Source organism: Strongylocentrotus purpuratus, unplaced genomic scaffold (assembly GCF_000002235.5).
Source record: "Strongylocentrotus purpuratus isolate Spur 01 unplaced genomic scaffold, Spur_5.0 spur5_scaffold_4, whole genome shotgun sequence".
Lineage (NCBI taxonomy): Eukaryota > Metazoa > Echinodermata > Echinoidea > Camarodonta > Strongylocentrotidae > Strongylocentrotus > Strongylocentrotus purpuratus.
Window position 1 is genome coordinate 15,960,101 of NW_022145610.1, and position 23,342 is coordinate 15,983,442.

At 39.2% G+C, this 23,342-nt stretch overlaps 1 protein-coding gene across 1 annotated transcript; it reads left to right on the forward strand.

Moving 5' to 3' along the window:
* Window positions 1-2,262: 2,262 nt before the first annotated feature.
* Window positions 2,263-9,701, forward strand: LOC586897 (N-glycosylase/DNA lyase). Its single transcript, XM_030997759.1, has 6 exons — window positions 2,263-2,401; window positions 3,660-4,185; window positions 4,797-5,036; window positions 5,600-5,794; window positions 7,429-7,503; window positions 9,352-9,701. Exons 1-6 carry the CDS (start codon window positions 2,319-2,321, stop codon window positions 9,412-9,414), a joined length of 1,182 nt encoding a protein of 393 aa, XP_030853619.1. The 5' UTR covers window positions 2,263-2,318; the 3' UTR covers window positions 9,415-9,701.
* Window positions 9,702-23,342: the final 13,641 nt, after the last annotated feature.

Consider the following 23,342-nt stretch of genomic DNA (forward strand, 5'->3'; position numbering starts at 1 on the left):
ATTTTCCCGCTATACAGTGTAATGCCTACTTTCTTGTTTGTTGCCGTTTTAGTTAGTTTTCCCTTCTCTTTCAAATATTTTTTTGTTGACGGGCCTATCGTCGAAAAGAGAGAAAGAAAAGAAAAAATATTTTATATGTATCCATTGAGGGTAGTCATGTTTTCAAGCTTTGCTTACTTTGTCAATCCTCCTGTTTGATGTTTTCGATCAGTTACAACCAGCCTTACTTTATTCTATATAATTCTTTTGTCATGTGTAAATTTGCAATGTTTTGTTTGTTATGTAATTGTAAAAATTGCAAAAGAAAAAGAAAATCAAACAGAAATAAATAAATCAAATCAAGATATAGCGCATTTTCCATATATAGGCCTAATGTCCAAATGCGCTTTACAATAGCCCGTCTGCACTAATTTGGCCAGGGCGATTAGACTTCCCTACAAGGTTAGTCCAGATTCAGTCCGTTCGTTCTTTTTATCCCCCACACACAGCGCGGTCTCTCCACTGATCGCGCAATCCCCAAATTTTCGTATTCAGGACCCAGATTTAGAGGAATGGCTAGGTCTACTTTCAACGTTGAGGGTGTGTTATTTTATCAGCTGATTTGGTGCGCTAAACGAAAACGGTACAGAGGCTGGACTACTACAAGGTCACTGACAGGGGGTTATATCTCAAATCAGCGCTATATTAACATAAAAAGAGAATCATGGGGGACGTACAACAGGCACCGATTAGGCACTGTTTGCTATACTAGGGCGCAAGTAGGTAAAAGTAGTACTGTACTACTTCGGTGGAGACCTTTTTTTTTTAAAATCTATTTATTTCCCAAAATATTCATAAACTCACCTATCCTCTTTGCCTCTTTAATGACCCATGCATGCACTGTAACCAGGAAGCTGTAATGAATGGAGATCCCGTCCAAGAGGCCCCTTTGAAGTCATCCGTGGCACCGCGCGTCTTTTGTTTCCCCTACCGTAATCCCCTTAATCCCCCTCCAAAACCTTACAGCTCCCTAGTAGCACTAAGTCCTCCCTTTCCACACACAGCCCAGCCCAGCGAGCACGGCGGCTTTTGCTTTGCCGGCCCGTACTTTGGGTGAATAGTGGTGCTAACTTGACAACTTCTAGCCCTAAATCAATAAATGCGCAAACATACAACACAATTTCATTTAGTTCTTTAGGAAGATAAACCTTTGGACTACCTTCCTAGCTATGTACAAATTTCGGAAATTTTCGGAAAATGTCAATAATTAGATGAGAAAATCATGATTATGAAAATCTTTCATTCGCTCTAACTCATGATTTCCTTGGTCGATTTCGCTGGTTAAAATGGCCATGTCTTCAGTAGAGCTATCCGAGAACGGAAGACGCATTTGATGACTAATAGAAAGTTGCATTGGTCATAATGTTGTGAATTCTGCATTTTATATGTTATAGCTAAATACATCTTCCATGAACATGACTTAATTTGTCGGTGCCACGCATGGCTTCAAAGCCCGATGCTTGCATATTTTTGCAAACGAGTGAATAGAGAACTTAGGGAAACAGATGGCGTTGCGTAACATTTCGTACTATTTGGAATGCCAGAGAGGGACTGTGCATTGATATGGACAGCTGTTGATGGAAATGATGGCTGGAGAGGGTTACATTTCTTTTTGTTAAGCCAGGTTAATCTTGAATAATTTTCCCTCAGAAAATTCTTTCGAGATGGTATCTCCATTCATTACAGCTTCCTGCTGTAACAGTGCATGCATGGGTCATTAAAGAGGCAAAGAGGATAGGTGAGTTTATGAATATTTTGGGAAATAAATAGATTTAAAAAAAAAAAGGTCTCCACCGAAGTCTCTATTAAGCGCTATAAACAAACAAAATACGATGATAAACAATTACATAATATTAAGCAAAACAAAAAAATACAAATAATCATACAAATAAGCTGTTGCTAGCTACATTCTGCATGGAAGAGGCAGTGGCAGTCACGAAGAAAACAAAGAACTATATATATATATATATACTGCCCCATCCACACCCTCCCCTGATCAACTGCCTTGTTCATTTGACCCCCCCCCCCCCCCCAACCTTTGATGCCGGGGACGGAGGTACCCGCTCTAGCTCTCGTCCATGCTCTCGATCTCGGCCTCATCACAATCTCTCGGGTATTTCATTCCTCATTTGCCTCTTAAAAGACACCATGCCATCATTGGCGACAATAGTCAAATCACTGACTAATCGCCAATAACTCAAAACACAACAACAACAACCTCATACATCTTTCATAATATTCGATTCATCACAAACTATTTGAGAGAAAGGACGAGAAAGATGTCGAAAATGTGGCGAACCATTCCATGTCATATCTCAGAATTACGTTTGGATATCACCCTTGCCTGCGGACAAAGCTTTAGGTGAGATAAATCGTTTATAAATAATGATGCAAATGAGACAAATAATGATAGTTTTACTCAGTTTGGTGGTGTAGCTTGTTTGACAGAGTGCTGCGCCGACGCGGGACCGTAGGCGCACATGTAACACCCCGTACTCCGTAGTCGCTTGTGTAGATCTAGCGAGTAGCGTGCTGCTGAGCTGAGCTGAGCTGAAAATTCGGCGCTAGTGTAGTTCCGTATCCATTTTTTTAGCAGATTCATATCGATTCTTAGCAAAGGAATTTTAGCCCAATTTTTTACTAATTTTAATCATAATTATATATTGCATTTTCCACCTGAATTTGGATCACATCCGACATCGGGAAGCCTCTGTTTGGGGCTTCGATGTCGACGTCGTCGCTCAGAATCGTCTCCGCGCTATAGCTTTGCAACTCAAACTGAAGCTATCAGTCTAAAATTATGCAAGCTTCGCGTGTAGTTTATGATATTACGCACATGCACGATACCATAAAGCATACGCGAAGTTTGCATAATTTTAGACTGATACTAGCTTCAGTTTGGCTTCAGTTCAGTACCGGTAGACTGTAGTGTAGGCCCTAGACAGAAATAACCGTCTGGTATGGGTCATTCTTTAATAAATCTGACATTTGTTGACATTCCCCATACACAGAGCATGCAGAGGGTAACTCGTACGCGATACGCCTCACACCACGGGAAGATCTAATATATTATTATAAAGTTCTTTTCCCATTTTTTATATTATATTATTATGAGGTATATTACTCCGAGTCCTATCTATATTTTCCCCCAATTTAGTGCGGGGAACATATGGAACTCTAGACAAGTCTACCCCCATTCTTAGTAAAGGAATTTTAGCCCAATTTTTTTACTAATTTTATTTTGAATCATAATCATATAGATCTATCGCATTTTCCACCTGAATTTAGATCACATCCAACATCGGGAAGCCTCTGTTTAGGGGTTTGATGTCGACGTCGTCGCTCAGTACTGTCTCTAGGCTATAGCTCTGCACCTCAAACTGAAGCTATCAGTCAAAAGTAATGCAAACTTCTTGTATTGTTTATGATATTGTGGATGTGCATATTTTTCAAACTTTTCTGCTATGAATATGATTCAAATCAGTGGATTTTTTTCCATGAGTTCATGTAGATTGAACAAACAGATTATGTTTGATTAGTGATTGCTAAGTTAATAGTATTGGAGTGGTCAATGCTTTTTTAAATGAGTGGTTTATTATCATATTTTCTTCTGTTACAAGATGGAAGGAGATCGAACCAGGAACATGGAGGAGTGTTCTTGCAGGTAGCGTCTGGACTCTGAAGCAGACTGATACTCACATCTCGTACCAAATTCACAATCCAAGCACACACCAAGAGGTAAAGGCATGTGGTAAGAGTGGTGATGAGCTCAGGGTCCAGTCCCACAAGAAGAAGAAGCGAGGAGCTGCTCCGAATCAAGACTGCGAGAGCAAGAAGAGGCAAAAAATGACATTGAATGGTGGAGGAGACGAGTGTGGGGTTGTCAAAGGGGCAGAGGAGGATGACAAGTCCTCTAGCGCCATTTTGCGGGATTACCTCCAGCTCGAAGTAAACCTCGGAGAGCTCTACAGCCAGTGGCAGAAAGCAGACAAGAACTTCTCCAAGGTGTCCGAGAGTTTCCCCGGAGTTCGTATCCTGAGACAGGACCCTGTGGAGAACCTGGTGTCCTTCATCTGCTCATCTAATAACAATATAGCAAGGATCACTGGAATGGTGGAAAAATTGTGCCAGCAATATGGAGATGAGGTGAGCATATTCGTCTCTCTTTCTCTCTTTCTTGCTCTCTTTCTCTCTCTGCTAGTCTTCCTATGTCAATCTCTCTCTCTCTCTCTCTCTCATTCTTATCACCTTCTCTCCATCTCTCTTTCTGCCTATCATCTCAATATCCTCATATGAACTCTGGCTTTCTCCCACATCTTCCTATCATTTTCCTCTCCTCTATTTCTCTTTCTCCCCTCCCCCTACCCCTCTCTCCCTTATTCTCAAAAATGTACATTTCTATTAAATATTATTAATTTTATATGCACTTTCTAGGAATGACTTTTTCTTCAAATTTCACCCCCAAATAATCCTACTCTAAATTTGCAATTTGCTAATTCTGCTTATTGATAAAGTGACCATGATACTTTTGTTGATTTCCTATTTTTAGATATTTAACAGAAAAATCAATAAAATTTTTAATTATTTAACACAAAGACTTCATGACTAGCTACTTTCAAATTCATTCAGAATTTTGCATTTGAAAGTTCTATTACTTTATAATTCCTGTCCAATCACCATGAAATACTGTCCAGTACTGTCTAATGCATCTCTTTCCATGTAAGTCCTTGAATAAACCTGTATTTATTACTATATAGGTGGCAGTATTAGATGGTGTTTCATGGCACTCTTTCCCTTCCCTGGTGGCTCTGAGTGCCAAGGGTGTCGAGGACACACTGAGGAAGATGGGGTTTGGATACAGAGCAAAGTTCATCAGTCAGTCGGCTCGGATGGTGACCGGGGACCTTGGAGGTGAAGAATGGTTGAGGGGTCTAAGAGACCAACCCTATCAAGAGGCTCACCCTGAACTGATGAAACTTCCCGGTGTTGGGGCAAAGGTGAGGTGCATAATACAGTATGTCGGTGTGAAAAATTCCTTTCTGGGGAACATCTACAGAATCCCCAATCATACTTGTAACCCTTACCCTGATCGTAGGGCTTATCCGTGACCCTAATCCCAATCCTAGCATAATCCTAACCTTAATCCTAACCCCTCATCATGACCCTTGCCCTAGCCTTAATACACAGTAATGATGCATTTATTGTTGAGGTATTCTGCAGGTAAGCCCTTCCTTGGACACGAGATCTCTTATGGAATTTACCTTTAGAAGACTGAGACTCTCTTGTAGCTATTTTCATATACCTGGTATAATTAGTTAATATTACCAGAGCTCTTTTGAAGTTCACCATATATAACATTGTTTCATGCCGTCTCCTCGTTCCAGGTTACATAATGTGTTTTCTGATGTCATGAGATCGCTTGTAGGATTTATTTTCGGAAGACTGAGATTTTCTTGTAGCTATTTTTATATACCTGGTATAATTAGTTATTTACCTGAGCTCTTTTGAAGTTAACCATACATTGATATATATTTTAAATCGTTCCATGCCGTCTTTCCAGGTTGCAGATTGCGTTTGTTTGATGTCCTTGGACAAGAGAGGGGCTATACCGGTAGACACCCATGTCTGGCAGATAGCGTCCAGGGATTACATACACACACTACAGAAGACCAAGACACTGACGGACCGCACCTATCGTCAGATCGGAGACTTCTTCAGGGAGCTGTTTGGTGAATATGCCGGCTGGGCACACTCGGTGAGTTTGAAGAATATTTAGAGGGGTCAGTGACATAAAAACGTAACTCCATTTTTGCCATTTTGAGATAAAGTGGTCTACATGTATGTGTCACTGAGCACATGGGCCGTAAGGAGTTAAGTCTATGTTTCAATAGCCATTGACTTCAATGGGGTGTTGGATGGAGTTAAATCTTTGTGTTTCCTGGAAAGCCCACATTTTTATGAACATTTCGATATCGAATGCTCATTTTAGCGAAATATGGAGTTACGTCTTTTTTTTCATTTGTTCATTTATTTTCATATCCATAAAAACAAAAGATCATTACAACAATATACATTATATAAAAAAAATTACATGCAATCATACAAGTTAAACAGTATCAAAGATACCAAATTTACTAATTGGAAATGAGAAAAGGGGAACTAAAATAAGGCCAAAGGGCCTTGTAAAATAAGTTCCCTAAAAGTATAAATTATCATTTGGTTTTTCAACTTATTCTGTTACTGAAAGAGATGTAAAAAAATTTAAAAACAAGCAGTGGATAAAAAACAAAACAAAACAAAAAACAACAGAAAAACAAAAAAAGCCAGAGGAACAGCAAAGTCTAAAATATGGTTATGTTTTATGTCAGTATTAATAATAATAATAATAATAATAATAATAATCTAATAGTCCACTCCAAATTTTATTAAACCGAAACGGAATTTCTTTTTGCCCAATTGATCGTGAGCCCGGCAGCCACTGAGCAGCGCCAGTGGACAAGTAATAAATTTTCAGATATTTTTTGAATAATCTTTGGTTATTGCAAAGGGGAATATATTTTGGTAATGAATTCAAAATCAACGGGAGATTACACCGAGGAGATTTTTCTTCATACATAAACATAATTTTACAACAATGAAAATTGGTTCGATTTCTTGTGTTATAATTATGAATACTGAGATTCGTAGGGAGCATGTTCGAAATAGTATTTGGAAGAAGATTATGAAAATAAAGGAAACCTAGCACTGACGTATGATACAGATATAAATCAAATATATTCGAGGTTTTGAGCTTGAAAAAAAGAGGAGCGGAATGAGCAAGATAATGGCTACTGGTACAAATACGCTGTACTTTTTTCTGTAATTTAAATAAGATGTTCATTTTTAGTTTGCCACAGTTACCCCAGACACTGACACAATATGATAAATGTGGTAATACAAGTGCATTATATAATGAGAACAGAGCATGATCAGAGCATGATCTGACAGATAGTCTTTGTGTCACTGAACCTTCGATTTGAAGCTTCCTATTAGCAAAATGGTCAGCAATTCAGAATGACTCTGAGGACAGTTTTTCTAAAATCGAATTCCCCTGTAAGTAAGAAATCAATGTTATATATTTTTTTTGTTTTAGTATTGATCTCTTTTACATCATATTATTTGCATGTATTTTTTATGGTGCATTTTTATTTGTAAATTTAAGATGTATCAGCTTTGAGCTGTGACTTTGAATTCTTGTCAATAAATCTGATCAATTCAATTCAATTTAATGTTGTCATATTAGATAGCATTTTCTATTTAACCTTGTAGAAATGTGATAGCTACAATGGCAGACAGAAAGTATCGGTGTATGTTCATTTTCATTTCTTTACTTCTGATTTTTTCCTCTAGGTCCTATTCAGTGCCGATCTTAAGAAATTCCAAAAATCACCCAGCACTAAACCAGAGGGTAGAAAGAGTAAAAAGGTAAAGTGATTCTCTTGCTCCATATCAAACTCAGATAGAGTCAAAAATTTGATGGAATCTGAGGGTGATTTGACTCTATACAGTACTATAAAAAGAGCCCTCACACATTTGTATTCTTATTTTAATTGATAATTGATGTTTATATTCATGGAACACAATCATTTGACCAGCTAGTTGTTTCACAAAGACTAAGATCGACTTCAAATTGGACTTGCCGTTCATGCCACTGTTTGCTCTCACCATTTACTGGTATTGGTCTCTCAAGGGACGTACAAATCATGGTCACAAATCCACAGAATTTACATTTTTGATAGTTCATTACTGAAGGAAAAATACTATCTAAAAATCATAATAGTGAGAGCAACCAATGGCATGAACGGCCTGTCATAGTTAAGTCCAACTTAAAGTCGATCTTCGTCTTTGTGAAACACCCCAGATTAGCTGAACAGTACCCATTGTATATTTTAACCTATCTCCCATATATTTTGTCAATGCAGTATGAACTCAGCAATCACCCATTCAATATGTTGGGTGTATTTTAGGAGATTGTCTTGTATTGTTTTGAAATGATATCAAAAACAAATTGAAAAATAAGTCAATCTGAATTTTAACTGTATATTTAATGGAATGAAAGCAGCATTTTAACGTTTATCTACACAGTTTCCTGTCATGAAATTATGTTCCTATATAATCAATCATACTACCATAGTATATTTTTTATTGATATAATTAAATTGTATTGTATTTGAATGAAATCAAATGCAAATTGAAAAAAAACAAGTGGATCTGAATTTTAACTTTATATTTAATGTAATGAAAGCAGCTTTTTAAAGGTAAAGACCAGTATTGGAAATGCCCCAATTTCAAAAAATGAAATGGAAGCTCTCATTACCAATCATGTGAAAGAATATGTTTTGACTAATACATGATGATAAAAAATTTGCCGGGAAACCGCCTACTAATTCATATATTTGGTAAATTTGTTTCTCTCATGGTCTGTGAGAGATATAGGGTAGTCCCATATACATCTTTCTGTGTATAGTGCTTGTAACTTTACGAAGAATGGGCCAAATTTCTTATCATTTTGATGATTCCAGAACCTTGCAGATGCTAGATGCTAGATGATCAACCTTTTCTGATCGATTCCACAACGTTTCTTTCACAATGCAATCGCATGACCATAACTGGTCTTTACCTTTAACGTAGATCTACACAGTTTCCTGTCATAAAATTATATTCAAATATAATTAATCATAGTATATTTGTTATTTATATAATGTTATTGTCTTGTTAGCTTTGGAATTAACCACTTGACCGCTGAAGGCTTTTTCAACACTGTACCACTCTGTGCTAAGGCATTTTGAGACACACAGAAATCTGAACATACAACCCACATCTCTGATTTTCTTGTTGTGAAAGAGCGCCATCTACTGTTCGTATTCTAAAGTTATATATAGTATAGTATGGGGTAGGTATTGCGCCATGCTAACAATTTGAATGTGGAGAGGACGTAGCACATAGTAGTATGTGCTTAGCGCAGAGTGTCACATCTGCATGGACGTAATAGTACGTGCTTAGCAGTCTAGGGCTTGAATCAAATTAAAAGACAAGTGGATCTGAATTTAAACTGTATTCAATGGAATGAAAAAAACTTTTTAACATAAATCTACACACTATCCTATCATGAAATTAGGTTTTAATTTAATTAATCGCAAATACGATTAGAAGCTCTTTAGATGTACTTCAACTCTGGAGTTCTTTTGTACACATTAACATTGTGTGCCAGCATTAGTATGAGTTCAATTTCCCAACCCTTGGTCTTATTTTTCATTCCCTTGAATCATGCAGGAACAGCAAAACAAGAGGAAAATTCAGATGAAAGAGTCACCGGTCAGTCATTCGGTCAGATGACATAATTCTTCATCAGCTCTTGTGCCATGTCATCTCATCTCTGCCGATATGGAGTTCAGTTGTGTTCTTGTAAATCCTAGGCCTTCATGAGAAATCACCTATTTAGTATTGACTTTCAGCCTTGGTGACTATACCATTTAACTCTATTTAAGTCTTGCACTTTTCAAACATTGCAATGTGTCTAAATCAGGATACATTATCAAAAGCTAGCCTTTTGTTTTCTGTACCCAGATGGGCCAGATCTGTAAATATTAGATTTTGTTGTAATAAAGTTTTTATGAACGGTACACATTTCCTAATTTATATGTATTTCTGTGCTAGTATTGTACTGTAGGTATTAATAATTCATCCATGTACAGTAATTGCAAGAGTCACAAGAAGGAATGGAAGTGTATTTCCATTTGTCCTTTGGATCGAGAGAAAACTTTTGAAAATCCATTTCATTTGAATTCCTTTTCCAGACCTATGTAAAGGGATGGAGAGATAAAATGAGAATTAAAATGTGCAACTTACTTTTTCAGGATTATTTTTCCAACTCTCATGTGCAGGCATATCTTGCAGCCATTTAAAGATAAAGTTGAGCTCTGGTCATGCTAGCGATTGCATTGTGAAAGAAACGTTGTGGAATCGATCAGCAAAGGTTGATCATCTAGCATATATTAGTATTGGTGTGTACTGCAATGTTCTGAAATCGTCAAAATGATAAGAAATTTGGCCCTCGTCTTGGTAAAGTTAAAAGCACTGTACACACTCACAGAAAGATGTAATTGTGACTACACAAACATTTTTATGATGTTACATGCATATTAGAATATTAAGGCATTTGAAGAGCCATGCTTTTCAGGAAACAATTTTTATCTGATGCTCTTCCATACTTGCATAATTACAATGATAGCGCTCACTAATTATTTTCACCTCTTCCCAGAGCTCGACCTTCTCTTTAAGAAATTGATGAAAATTGGACAAAGTGATTAAGAGGCTTGCCAATATTGGATATGGATTTCAATAGGAAATGCATTATTTATGGGGAACAAGAAGGTGTGAATGATGACTTAGCTAGAAAGGATGTGGATATGAAAAATTTATATAGCTGTGAAAGATAGAGAGAGAGAGAGAGAGAGAGGGGGGGGGGGGAGAGGTAGAGAAGGAGTGAGAAAGGGCGTGATAGGGAGAAAGAGAGAAAGATAGAGAGAGAGAGAGGAACACAAACACATAATTGGTATATCATACAACATCATACAAAAGAACAATTTCATTGAAAAAGTCTTTCATTCAAGTTTGTGGAAATGCATTTGAAAAGTAATTGAATTTTAACAAAAATTGAGGGAAAATGTATTTCTGCAGTACTACAGCAGACATCACCTCCAAATCACTAGTTTTTATGTTCTAATACTCTATCAATGTTTCCTATTATTAAGAACAATTATTGTCAACAAAGAACATTAACTAAACTGTGGAGATTTCATTGTAATGGGGTTGTGAGCACATTAAAAAAAAAAAAATTAAAATTAAAAAAATCTGTGCTTGAAGCAGACCCCATTCTCAATCACTTTGCTGGACCGAACTACGCTAGATCGATCCACTTGACCATTCTAGAGTTACGGTTTGTTTATGTTTACACTCATCGTAATTGTTACCCTGATGAGACATGTTATTTAAAAGCAACAGGAACGGTAAGCGGACACTTTTTTTTTTTTTTTTTTTGGTCTCGGAAAAACAAAAACGGGGGGGGGGGGGGGGGGGGGTTAGTTTTTTTTAGGGGGTTTACACACATAAAATACCGAAGGGGGGGGGGGGGGGTTTGAACCCCCCCCCCCCCCCCCCCCCCCCCCCCGCGTACGCCCCCGTTTGCATGATATGTTCCTACTGTAATGCTACTGCTTGATAGTACTAGTCGACCATCTGACATACACCTGCTATTGGCCGTGTATTGCTGTGTACTCTAACTCTTCACCGCTAGTGCTCTCTCGCTAGAACCATATTTTACTAGAGTCTACGTAATTTGAGCTCTACAAGTACAAGACTCTGCTAGAGCCACGCCCCTCGCTTCCTTCTAAAATCTTGGTTACTTTGCTTCGTGAATTTCATAATATTGGACTCTCGCTCTACCTCTTCGCTGCGCCTGGCTTTCTCTACGTAGCTTTACTGGTGTTATCTGTGAGTCTCCCTTCCTGGCACCCCGCCCATCCTCGCCATTCAAAGAAAAAAAAGCATGGCGGCAGTAAATATTGATGAAAAGAGTCAAACGACCAGCACAGATACTAAGGCTCTCACTTCAATCAACACAGTCGATTTGGAAGACCCAACAACCATACACACGCAAAGACTGTATTCCCTAAATAGAACGAAAGCATTACAGAAGAAACTTGTGAAATGCCAAGCAAACACAGAAATAGAAATGAAGGATAATGGTCGACAGATGGTGATCTCCTGCAGTACAGCGTACTACGAGTCTCTCAGAAGAAACATCATCCAATACTTCAAGGGGATCAATGAGAAAATGAATTCCATGGCAGTTGAATTACGCAATGTAGCGGATGCAGATGGTCACATTGTAGAACATGTGATAAGGGTTGCGGCCAATATAGGCTAAAATATACTGGAAACCCTGGTCTGCGAACAAAATTTGTTTTAAATATGTATAATACAAACAATCGAATCCTGGCAAATGGCAAGTGCCTGAACCTGCTAATTAAAGATCATCTTCCTGAGGTTCTCTCAATGACCGGGAGAAGTGGGCTAGTCGCCATTGCTGAGGAAAATAAGAAAATAGCCGAAAAGCTATCACTCCTGATAAAGGGATCGGCAACCACAGCGCTCAAGAGGTGTATTACAGGAATGAACACTGCAGCTGAGCCATCTACAGCTACAGATATCTGTGAATGCACAGTCAGCGACAAGAAACTCCTCTGCCCACAGTGTAACACTCACTCATGTATGGAAACCATTGAATGCGATCAATGTAATAACTGGTATCACTACACATGTGTGAACCTCAATAAGGAAGACATCCACAAGTATGTCAACAACATCTCCCTTGCTTACACCTGCCCACCATGCACGTCGCTGCATGAGCAGACAAATACAACAGCATATGGACAAGAGTGAAATATCGCAACCACACAGGGTCACGGAACCAACGGAAACTACAGCACTTGTCACGGCAGTACACAGCGCCCCGCCACCAGAGGGCAAACATGAGGCCTCACCAACATATGATGTAGACCCTCACATCAAATACCCTCAACAAGACTGCAGTTGTGAAGAACAAGACAAAACCACTATGTGTCCAAGATGCTCAAATCATGCCTGTCTAGATACGATGCTCTGTATGCTGCAAGTGGTTCCATTTCGCTTGCACTGGACTGTCAGATATCGAACTGGAAACACTATTAAAAAATCAACTGCGGAATTCCTCTGCACTACATGCAAAAACATCACCAATACCCAGTATACCACAAAGGGATACTTCGACTCCTATCTCTGATGACAAAATAATAACTGGCTCAGAAGAGGACTGCTCCATCTGCCCAATCTGTCGTACTGAAGCCACAAGCGACTCAGTCGAATGTCTTGCCTGCGAAAGCTGGTATCATATGTTATGTGCTGGCATTACCACATCGGAATTCTCATCTATCCAAAAAGACAGCTACATCTGCTCCTCCTGCACACTACTTGACCTCACAGCAGCTGGAGGTGTACAAGTAAATATTGAGGAAAATGACAGCCAACCCTCAACTACGCAGATCGCCAAAGCTAACTGCAAGACATGTAAAGATCATGTGAAACAAATAAGTAAACTGAAAGACGAAATAAACTCTAAGTCTGCTTCTGTAGCCACTCTTCTAATAGAAAATGAAAAACTAGCACTGGAACTCAACCAAGCTAGAAGAGAGACTCAGCTAGCTGAGGAACAAAACCAAAAGACAAGGAACATTCTGGAACAAAAGCAGAGTGACCTAGCACATGCAAACTTCTTGAAGACTCAACATGAGCTGGATTTCAACTGTATAGTAGCCCACAATGACTTTCTGTACGGAGTCTGCCTAAAGCATGGGATCAATATCAGCCAATCAGAGCCGGTAACCAATCTCCCAAAACGCTATACCAGCAAGGATTGTAACAACCCAAGGGAAGCGCACCGTCAGAGCAGTCAGAACAGTGAAACATCCCAACACTACAGCATACCAACACAAAACCGGTTTTCTGTGCTCTCGGAGACCAATGATGCTCCACCTGGCGGCAAAAATATCCCCTTGCACACGTGGTGGAACTCGACAACAAAATGCAGCCCTCCACGAGGTAACCGCCCATCAGGACAGAGCAAAAAGACACCCGTTCGCAGTTATCCTACCCCAATCAAGCATCACCACCAAGTCACGAACGCGCATTCGCCAAAAAGAAGGCCTAACAAAATTTCTCACAATGTGCACGAAAACAAACCCAAAGACAGAGTAGAGAACCCTACTAGAATCTATACTTCCACTTTTACCTGACAAGGCCAAAGTGCAGGGGAGATGGGCTGGACCCAACCACAGAAGCAGCCGCCCTCTCACATCAGAACAAATCTGCCAAGATACAGGGGACACCAATCGCCAACACAGCAAGTTCACAATAACAAACCCAAAGACAGAGTAGAGAACCCTACTAGAATCTCTACTTCCACATTTACCAGACAAAGTCAAAGTGCAGGGGAGATGGGTTGGACTCAACCACAGAAGCAGTCGCCCTCTCACACCAGAACAAATCTGCCAAGATACAGGGGACACCAATCGCCAACACAACAAGATCACAATAAATCTCCTCGGGGCTAAGATGACAAAAGGACTCACATCTCGCCACCCATGCTTCCTCAGCATCAGATCATCACAAACGAGACCCCAGTCATTAACCAACAGAAAAAGTCGCAGCCACTCAATCCACTACCAAGCCATTCACCAACAAGACTGCACGATACCTCACCCACAGGGGATACATGTACTCCAGCAAAAGGAGCTCAGCACACCGCCAATCCTCAGTCTCCCGTGCCGGTTTTTCATGGAGGCCGAGCCTCAACAACTGCTCACATATCCCTTCTCGATGCAGCATACCATTCACTCATGTACACACCCCAGCTCCTCTCAGCACCAGAAGCGAAAAGCAATCTCAACATAAACAGAATGGTAACAACCAACTACCACCACATCATAGACCTTGTTCAATCAAGCCTCGTCCTTCTAACAACCGCATAAAAACAACAAATATTTCATTAGGAACACTGAATGTACGTGGAATACAGTCCAATCTAAGATATGCCCATCAAGTTGCCAGCAAGACTGATATCCTCTTTATTCAAGAACACTGGCTTTATGCAAACAGACTACAGTTGCTAAATGACATTAGTAGCCAACACTTCGTAGCAGCTAAAACAGCAGATTGCATCAGCTATACTAATGCCATACGAGCAGGACGAGGAAAAGGAGGGGGTAGCAACACTACTTCGTAAAACGCTGGTTGCCAGCTACAGCGAAATCCCCTGCCACTCTACCAGGATCAACGTAGTTCGAATACACCTTCAACAGTCAAAACAGTGCATCCTGGTCATAAACTGCTACCTACCATCTGGTGTCAACCAAACTGATCTTGTAGAATACCAGGAGAGCCTTGCCATCATATCCAACATCCTATCCACCCACACTGACGACGCCATTGTCATTTCAGGTGACTTCAATGCTGACACAGTCAACCCTAATAACAAAAGATCCCTAGGATACCTTCGAGCCTTTCTGGAAGATGCTGGCCTAATCAGCATAACAGAAGAACTTGGAAGCCAAGGAAATTTCACCTATAGATCTGATGATGGTGCAAAGACATCGTTTATCGATGGCTTCCTTACGCTTAGTTCATCACTCCACCTGTTTGCTGATCTCACCATTGGCCCTGACACACCTCTGAACACTTCGGATCACCTGCTGGTAAGGATCAAATGGTCTATAGTGCTACCAGGACATACAGATCGTCCAAAGCATGCAACAACCACTCAGCCAGCCCAGAAACTGCAAAGATTGAAAATCAAATGGACAGAAGCATCCAAAGATCAGATAGCGGCTCAATATACTGATCCCCTTGAAATTACAGCAAGGCAGTTGTTTACTACAATCCACAAGAGAGTGCTGGACAACACATCTGTGGACGACTTGCTTCATAAGCTTACCACGGCCATGATTGAGACCTCACTCAGCCTCCCACACAGCTATCCTTCCACAGGTAAACACGGCAAACCAGAATGGACCGCGAAAGTCGAAGACTCATACAACGCCGCCCTTGAAGTCTGGAAGAGATGGAAAACAGCTGCTAAGCCTCGCAGTGGTACACTCTTCACAGACTTCCTCCTATGCAGAAAGAAGTTTCAAAGTCAGCTCCACCAATCTCGAGCTCACAACAACAGAAAACTCCTGAACTGTATCGAGAACGCCTGCGAGACAAACCAGCAACTCTTCCACAAACTTGTCAAGAACCATGCAGCGCTCCAAAGACAGCTCGGGGTATGGTGCAGAGTCACTAGAGTACGATGGTAGAACATATCAATGGGACGGCGAAGTCATTGAGGGCTAGGAGCTATATTTTACTGACCTCTCCCTACCAGACCATACAGGAGATGCCTCTAGCAGCTCTGCCTTCGACATCCCTGAAAAGCCCACGTTCTCAGCACCCATGTATGCCCTCACCATAAAATCTCATGACATCAAGGAAGCTACTACTAAACTGAAGAAGGGCAAAGCCAGTGGTCCAGACAACATCAGCCCAGAGCACCTCATATACATAGGAAAAGCCACCATGCACTTGATTCTGCTCATCTACAACTACTACCTCTCAACCGCTCATACTTCGCAGAAGATGAAAGATGGATTGATTCTTTCCTTCCACAAGGGCAAAGGAAAGGATCCCCGCGATCCTAGGAACTATCGAGGGATTACCTTGTCTTCATCCTTCTCCAAGCTCCTTGAGCTTATCCTCAAACCAAGGCTAGAGAAGACCCTTCAAGGCAATGGTATACCAGATGAGCTACAGTTCGGGTTCCAGAAAAACCACTCCTGCATGCTGACTTCATGCACTATGGAATTCATAAGATCAATACCTGCCAGAAACAGCCTACCTATGTTGCTCTCCTTGATGCAGAGAAGGCATTCGACAAGGTCTGGCATGACGGTCTCTTCTACAAAGTGGATCAAACCAACATTGACCCTGCATACACAGCCCTCCTCAGATCTCTGTATGCCATGGAAAGCCGAGTTCTGTGGTCTGACAAGACAAGTGGAGCCATACCGATACTCCAGGGTGTCAGGCAAGGTGGGGGTACTCTCCCCCCTGCTGTACACTGTTTTTGTTGACGGTCTTATCAAGGAGCTGAGAGACAAGAGGCTAGGTTGCCAGTTGCTGAGCCAGCATGCTGGTGTGATCGTCCTGGCCGATGATGTAGCGCTAGTCAGCTCATCTCCAACAGAGCTTCAAGAGATGCTGAATGTTACATGTAAATATGCAGAAACGTGGAGATATCGCATCAACCCGCAGAAATTAAAGAAAGATTGTTCACAAGTCAACGGCCCAACCCATGTGGATCCTTGGACAGATGCCAATCGAATCAGTGACCCAACACCCGCATCTAGGAATCATAAAATCCTTCTCCAAACATGATCCAACCGACCTAATGATCTCCAGAGGCACAAAAACCTTCTATGCCCTCACTGGAGCGGGTGCATACACAGGAGGTCTTCTACCACACCACTGTGCACGACTCTGGAAAACATACTGCATCCCCCCACGTATGCTGTATGGAGTGGCCATCATGAAGCTCAACCAGACAAGGCTAAATAAACTGGACAGATCCCAATACTAGCTCTTCAAGAAGATCCTCCGGCTCCCCAACAGTGCTGCCGATGATGCTGTCTATCTTCTCACAGGCCTCTTTCCCCTGAGCATGCGAGTTGACCAAGAAACTCTCCTCGTCATAGGTCAACTCATCAATCTGCCACACTCAAGGTATGAGGTACGCACACTACATCATGCTATCACCAACTTCACCCCCTTGGCGAGGACCTGGGAAAGAACTCTGAGAAGTTATGAGCTCTCCAACCTTCACTCCCTCCTCTCCAAGCCCGTTCCCTGCATTACATGGAAGTCAGTCGCTAGGTCTGCAATTGACTCGGCTATGCAGAAGAAAGTCCGTGAGGCCATCAATGCAAAATCATCTCTCGCCTTCTTCAAGAATAACACTAGCTCCCCCCATGACCTTTACCCGAAGTCCATCTCCTCAAGTTTTCTACGTCAAGCCATCATTGTACGCTCACAACTTCTCTCTCAGACGTACCTAACTCAATCCCGGCTGTGTAAAATTAAGAAGGGTACGATCCGATTCTGCCAAGTGTGCAAAGCGGAAGAGGAGGACATCACACACTTCATAGCCAAGTGCAAACCACTCAGGAATCATCACCAGAAGCTGGTCGACAATCTCCACCACAGGGGCGTACAGCAGTCGACACTCGCTCTATTCAGTCCAGCTGACCCTGAGACCTTCACGCGGGCAGTCCTACTTCCGAATGTTCTAACTGTCTGCCCTAACCAAAAGAACCTTCTTACTGTCATTTTTATACAATAGCCACTCTGCTCGTGCTATTGCAATCGCTAATACACTTTCTACCTGACATGACAATCCTGCCTGCTATGACAAACTGCAGTACCCTGGTAGCTGCTGATCTCCGATAGAGCGGAGGAAGAAGAAGAAGAAGAAGCTACTTGACAGAATACAGAGCAAGACGTCAGCAGTTGTCGAGAGACATATTTATTTACTTGTGACGCCAGATTGTCGCCTAAGAAGTGAGTTTTTGTAATAGTTGACATTGAACATTCAGTAATTTCATTTATGTGTGAAAGAAGTATGAGAAATGTATAATTTTCAGAGCTCAAGCAAAAGAATAAGCTGGTATTGAAATGTACATTTGGCTCAGGTACTTGTGCAGATATTTGAGTTTATTGCATACGTGTAAAGGTATTTGGTTTGAACGTAGGTGGCGTTTTACGAATTGTAGACGTGGCTCGTAATTTGAAAGTGGAAAGTTCCAGTGATATTATTAATTATCTATTTTGGTTATGAAATAGTGAAAGATAACCAGTTCATGCATTTAGAGCAATTTAGAATGTGGTATATAAAATATGGTCGCTTATTTCGATCCTTAAAGGTACTATGTCCCTTTTGCAACTAACCTAAAATTCTGTAGAACTTTGCAGGAATTATGAATATGTCATTTATGTCCTATCTGTGAAATTTAAACGTTAGCAGTGTCCTCATATTCAAATTATGCAAGGAAACCTGTTTACTTGCTAGACTTCACTGTCAGACAGTATTGACTGACTGACTGGCTTTTTTTTCTTCTTTGGTAATAACATACATGTACATGAAAAGAGTTGTAAAGGGTACATGAGCATTTTGTCTACATCAATAACCCACTGCTTGTGATGGCCAAGATTAAACTGATTGAATCTTTGCGCAGCATAAAACGTATGACCATTGGGTACAATTGTCTGAAAATCAAGACTATTACTTTTGGGCTCTATAGCCCTAAAGTCGATTTGACAACTAATAGTCGTTATTTTCCCACTTGAAGACATTTTCAAGCCCCACCTTTTCTAGGGAAGTTCTAAATTAGTATTATCTTTCAAATGCAGTTGGAATTTAACTTTTTCATTTTTGGGGCCTGCAAATGGGACATAGTACCTTTAAAGAAATATTAAATATATGATGAATTGTAATGTATACAATTGTTTCATCAAAAAATGCGATGAACAGGGCTTTAAAATTGTTACTTGTAAGAACCAAGGAGGGCAAGTGAAGTTTATAGTTTGAGGATTTGGTGATATAAATGAAAGAAAAGACTATATTTGTCATTTCTTTGTTAGTTATACATGTATTTTTCGTATGGTCATTCAAACTAGATTTAGTCTTTGGAGATTAATTGGTTATGTGATATTGACATGATAGAATATTTAGATACAATCAAAAGTATATTATATTTTTATGAAATACAGAGTTTAGTTGAATTCAGTTGTAACCCATATGAGAATAGGAAAGGAAAACTCTTATACATGTTTTAGAGAGTGAATTCATTTATTGGTAACATAACACATACATATATTTATGAGTCCTTTGATTTATATCTTTGCAGATTTGAATACAATAAAATATACGATTTCAAGTGGCAATCTGGCACGGTGTAAACTGAGTTCCCTATTGATCCAGATCATATTATACATCTCACGAGACACTAGATTCTTTAGTTTTCCTGAAATTTAGCAAATTAATGGCACTCTGAACTCGCTACATGAGCAGATCTAAATATTCATGGTCGATCTGCTAATGAAGGAATCGCGTATTCATATTGCAGGGTGATCCCGCCCATCTTAGACGAAGGGATTAATGGACTTATGTATTGTGATGTGCATCTGCATCTACCAGACATACATATATAATTTCCTGATTTGTTTTCTTTTTTCGGGAGAAGAAAAGGGGAGAGAGAGAGACAGAGAGAGTTGACAAGTCACGCACGCACAGCGGTGTTGACATTCACACTCTCACCAGTTTTCTACGATAAACCCCTATTTCATAAAAATCGACGAGTCCGGTACCTTGGTGTTACGCTCTAGTGCACTCGAAAGTACGTCGATCGTCTGTGTGGGAGGTACACAAAATGACTCATTGATCTTTTGGCCGAATGTGGGTCAAATTTGTTCATATGTGAAACCCGTCACAAATATCTACTTGATCCCGTTTGGTTCGACTCGCTGCAGACGCTTATGGCGCGCCATATGCCCAATAACCCCGAAAAACATTGTTTATCGGCGATAAACAATGTTTTTCGGGGTTATTGGGCATATGGCGCGCCATAGACGCTGCATGTTATTTCTTCGTCGTGGACTGCTATAAAGCGGTCTGCTTGGAGCTGTGTACCGCATTTAGAGAACTTTTCGAGTTTACTCTTATATCAAGCAGGCTAATTGAGAACAATAGATTATTCAAACGCAGGCGAATCCGGACTGTCAAAATATGACTTTGATAGTGTCAAAATACTGGAATCGTTTCATGTTTAAGTATTTAGTCTCATCATTCTCCCAGTTTACATCCTTTTGAGCCGCAAGTACTGTCGTGTTAAACAGGGGTCCTTCTACAAGGACTACCATTACGGACTACATCGTTATACTTGTTAACCACCAGTCTATAGTTCATACTTCCTCAATTATTATTGCATCGAAAAGAAACTACCCGTCGTTCATCTAAACTGAAAGCAGCGAATGACGTCATTGACCCGCATTTAAAGGCCTATTGATATAAACAAAACGTGAGTAGTTCATTTACTGTTTCATATTTTAAAAAAATGATCATTTGTTTTTAAAAGTCATGGAAAAGGGGAATGTGTAACGAATTATATTGTATTAATAAGTTGAAAGTAATAATAGTAAGAATGATAATGATATTTAGTACTTTTTTATTGATTGATTCATTAATTCATTTGTATAGAAAAATTAAAGTGCAGCACCGGCTAAAGGGGTCAGTTAACGACTCCAATTATTTAACATAATATACTAAGTGATTTTAACAAAAGTGTATAAGAATGTACAAAATAAATATTGAAAGAGAGATAAAGGTAAAGAGGGAAATAATCGAAGAGAGGGAAAGAGAGAGAGAGAGAGAGGGGGGGGGGGGAGAGTAGAGTATAAACGGAAACAGTCAATGCAATTGATTGAAAATTGTGTGAGAATAAAGTGAATTGAATAATTTGTAACGAGCCGCTTATCAAAAAATTTGTTCATCAAAGTGTATTTCGTTACAAAAATGGCCTGTCCTTTAAAGTGGTGTACACTTTTTAAAGTTTCATCTCAAATGACCATGGTTTAAACCTCCATAATTTTTTTTTTTTTTTATGGTCAGTTTTTATTCTTTTCTCTCTTGAAACAAATTATAATCATAGTACAAATTACAATCATCATATGTAACGCTCACTGCAAATGTGATGACATTATAAATCAGTATACATTTTTGTCTTACAAACGGCTTCAAAAGAAACTTACAAAGTTAGTTCCTATACATCATATTTGAAACAAAAATTCATGTTTTCAAAGAAAACATATGCAGTTGTATAATCCAAAATTTTTGTTTTAACAATGTAGCAACTTATACTTCTTTTATACTGTTGTCCTGAGAGAAAAGTTTTCTCTTTTTGTTAACCCTACCCTACCCAACCTCTCCCTTATCCCCCCCCCCCCCCCTCTTAACCGGTGGACGACTGGCTCTGGGTTCAAATTGTCTGTATAATACTCAGGTTTTCCCATTTAGAAAAATGAATAGTGAGAGTTCCCCTCATTGCTGCCAATTTCCTTTCTTCTACTTTATCCCCTATTATACTATTCTTTATTTCATTAAAAGAGGGTGGTTTTTTAAGTTCTCTATTTCTATAAATCAGATATTTAATAAGAATTAAAACATGATTCATTAATTGATATTTTCCTTTATTTATCTCCTCTTTCCCATACAGAATTTCCTCCAAACTACAGTTATGTATTTCAAAGTCTAAAAATCTCGTGCACATTCCCCACACTGATTGTGCAAATTCACAAGTATAGAATAAATGTTTATATGTTTCTTCATCTTTTTCGCAAAATGAGCATAAGTTAGTCGAGACAAGACCAAAACGGAAGAGGTGATTGTTTGTATATAATATATTATGTATAAGTTTGAACTGAAACTCTATTAATCGACTGTTAAGTGTACACTGTCTTAGTCTTAAAAATATGTTTTCTATTTCCTTACAGGAAAAACCATAGTTCCTTCCAATTCTCTCAAAAACCAAAGATTTAAAATCATCTTTCTTTATTAATTGTACATAAATTTGTTTTGATTTTAGATCAGCTATATTAGTTGTTTTCTTCCCCAAAGTGAAATCAGTTCCAGAATTATTTTTTTCTTCTCCCTTTCTAAAATTATTTTTCCAACAAACTGGTAAACAGGCATAAAAGTGCTTGATCTTTTCAATTTCATTTACTTCAACACCTAAATCGATAAAATGCCTGTCACATTTTAGTTTACCATCGTTTTCCAGAATATGTTTTAATTTGTAAATTCCTTTGTCGTACAACCTCTTATCGTATATACAACTTCCTTTATATCGAATAAGTTTATTATTAAAAATTGTCTATGTCTATACTCCTTATGTCTCGTATTCACCCAATCTTTTAATAAATCCATATAAAATTGTAGTGTCACTTTTAATAAACTTGGTATATAGTCACATGAAAATATCAAATCTCCACCCACGTGTTCAGTGACAAAGTTAAAATATTGTTTCCATTTCATGTCTTCATCTTTGTTTAGAAGTTTTTGAATCCACATAATTCGCTGCGATTTAACTTGTGCCGAAAAATTTAACATCTTTAACCCCCCTTGCTTATAGTCTAAGAACATGGTGTTTCTATTGATTTTATCTGTTTTTCCTTTCCATATGAAATCAAAAGTTAATTCATCCAGTGAATCATAAACCCATTTTGGAACAGGAGTAAGTGACGCCCGATAAAGAACTTAAGAATAAATGTGCACCTTCAATAGTTGAATCTTACCCATAAGTGTTAAATCCCTTTGCTTCCAAAAATTTAAAAGTGTTTTTATTTTACTTAAGATTTCTTTATAATTTAGATCTTCTTTCTTGTGTTCATCGAGGGAAAAGAAAATCCCTAAAACCTTAAGAAAGTCAACTATTTCGCCAAAAGCAAAATCACAATCTAAACGTTGACATAAACCTAACCTTAATATTCTAGTCTTGTCGTTGTTTATTTTCAGTCCAGAAATTTTTTCGAAATCTGCAAATAATAATTTTAACCTATTAATTGATTTTTTATTGCGAACA

Coding starts and splice junctions, on each gene's coding strand:
- LOC586897 (XM_030997759.1), top strand. CDS start 2,319: ATGTCGAAAATGTGGCGAACCATTCCATGTCATATCTCAGAATTACGT. Junction 2,402..3,659: donor GCCTGCGGACAAAGCTTTAG/GTGAGATAAATC, acceptor TTCTGTTACAAG/ATGGAAGGAGATCGAACCAG. Junction 5,795..7,428: donor ATGCCGGCTGGGCACACTCG/GTGAGTTTGAAG, acceptor TTTTTCCTCTAG/GTCCTATTCAGTGCCGATCT.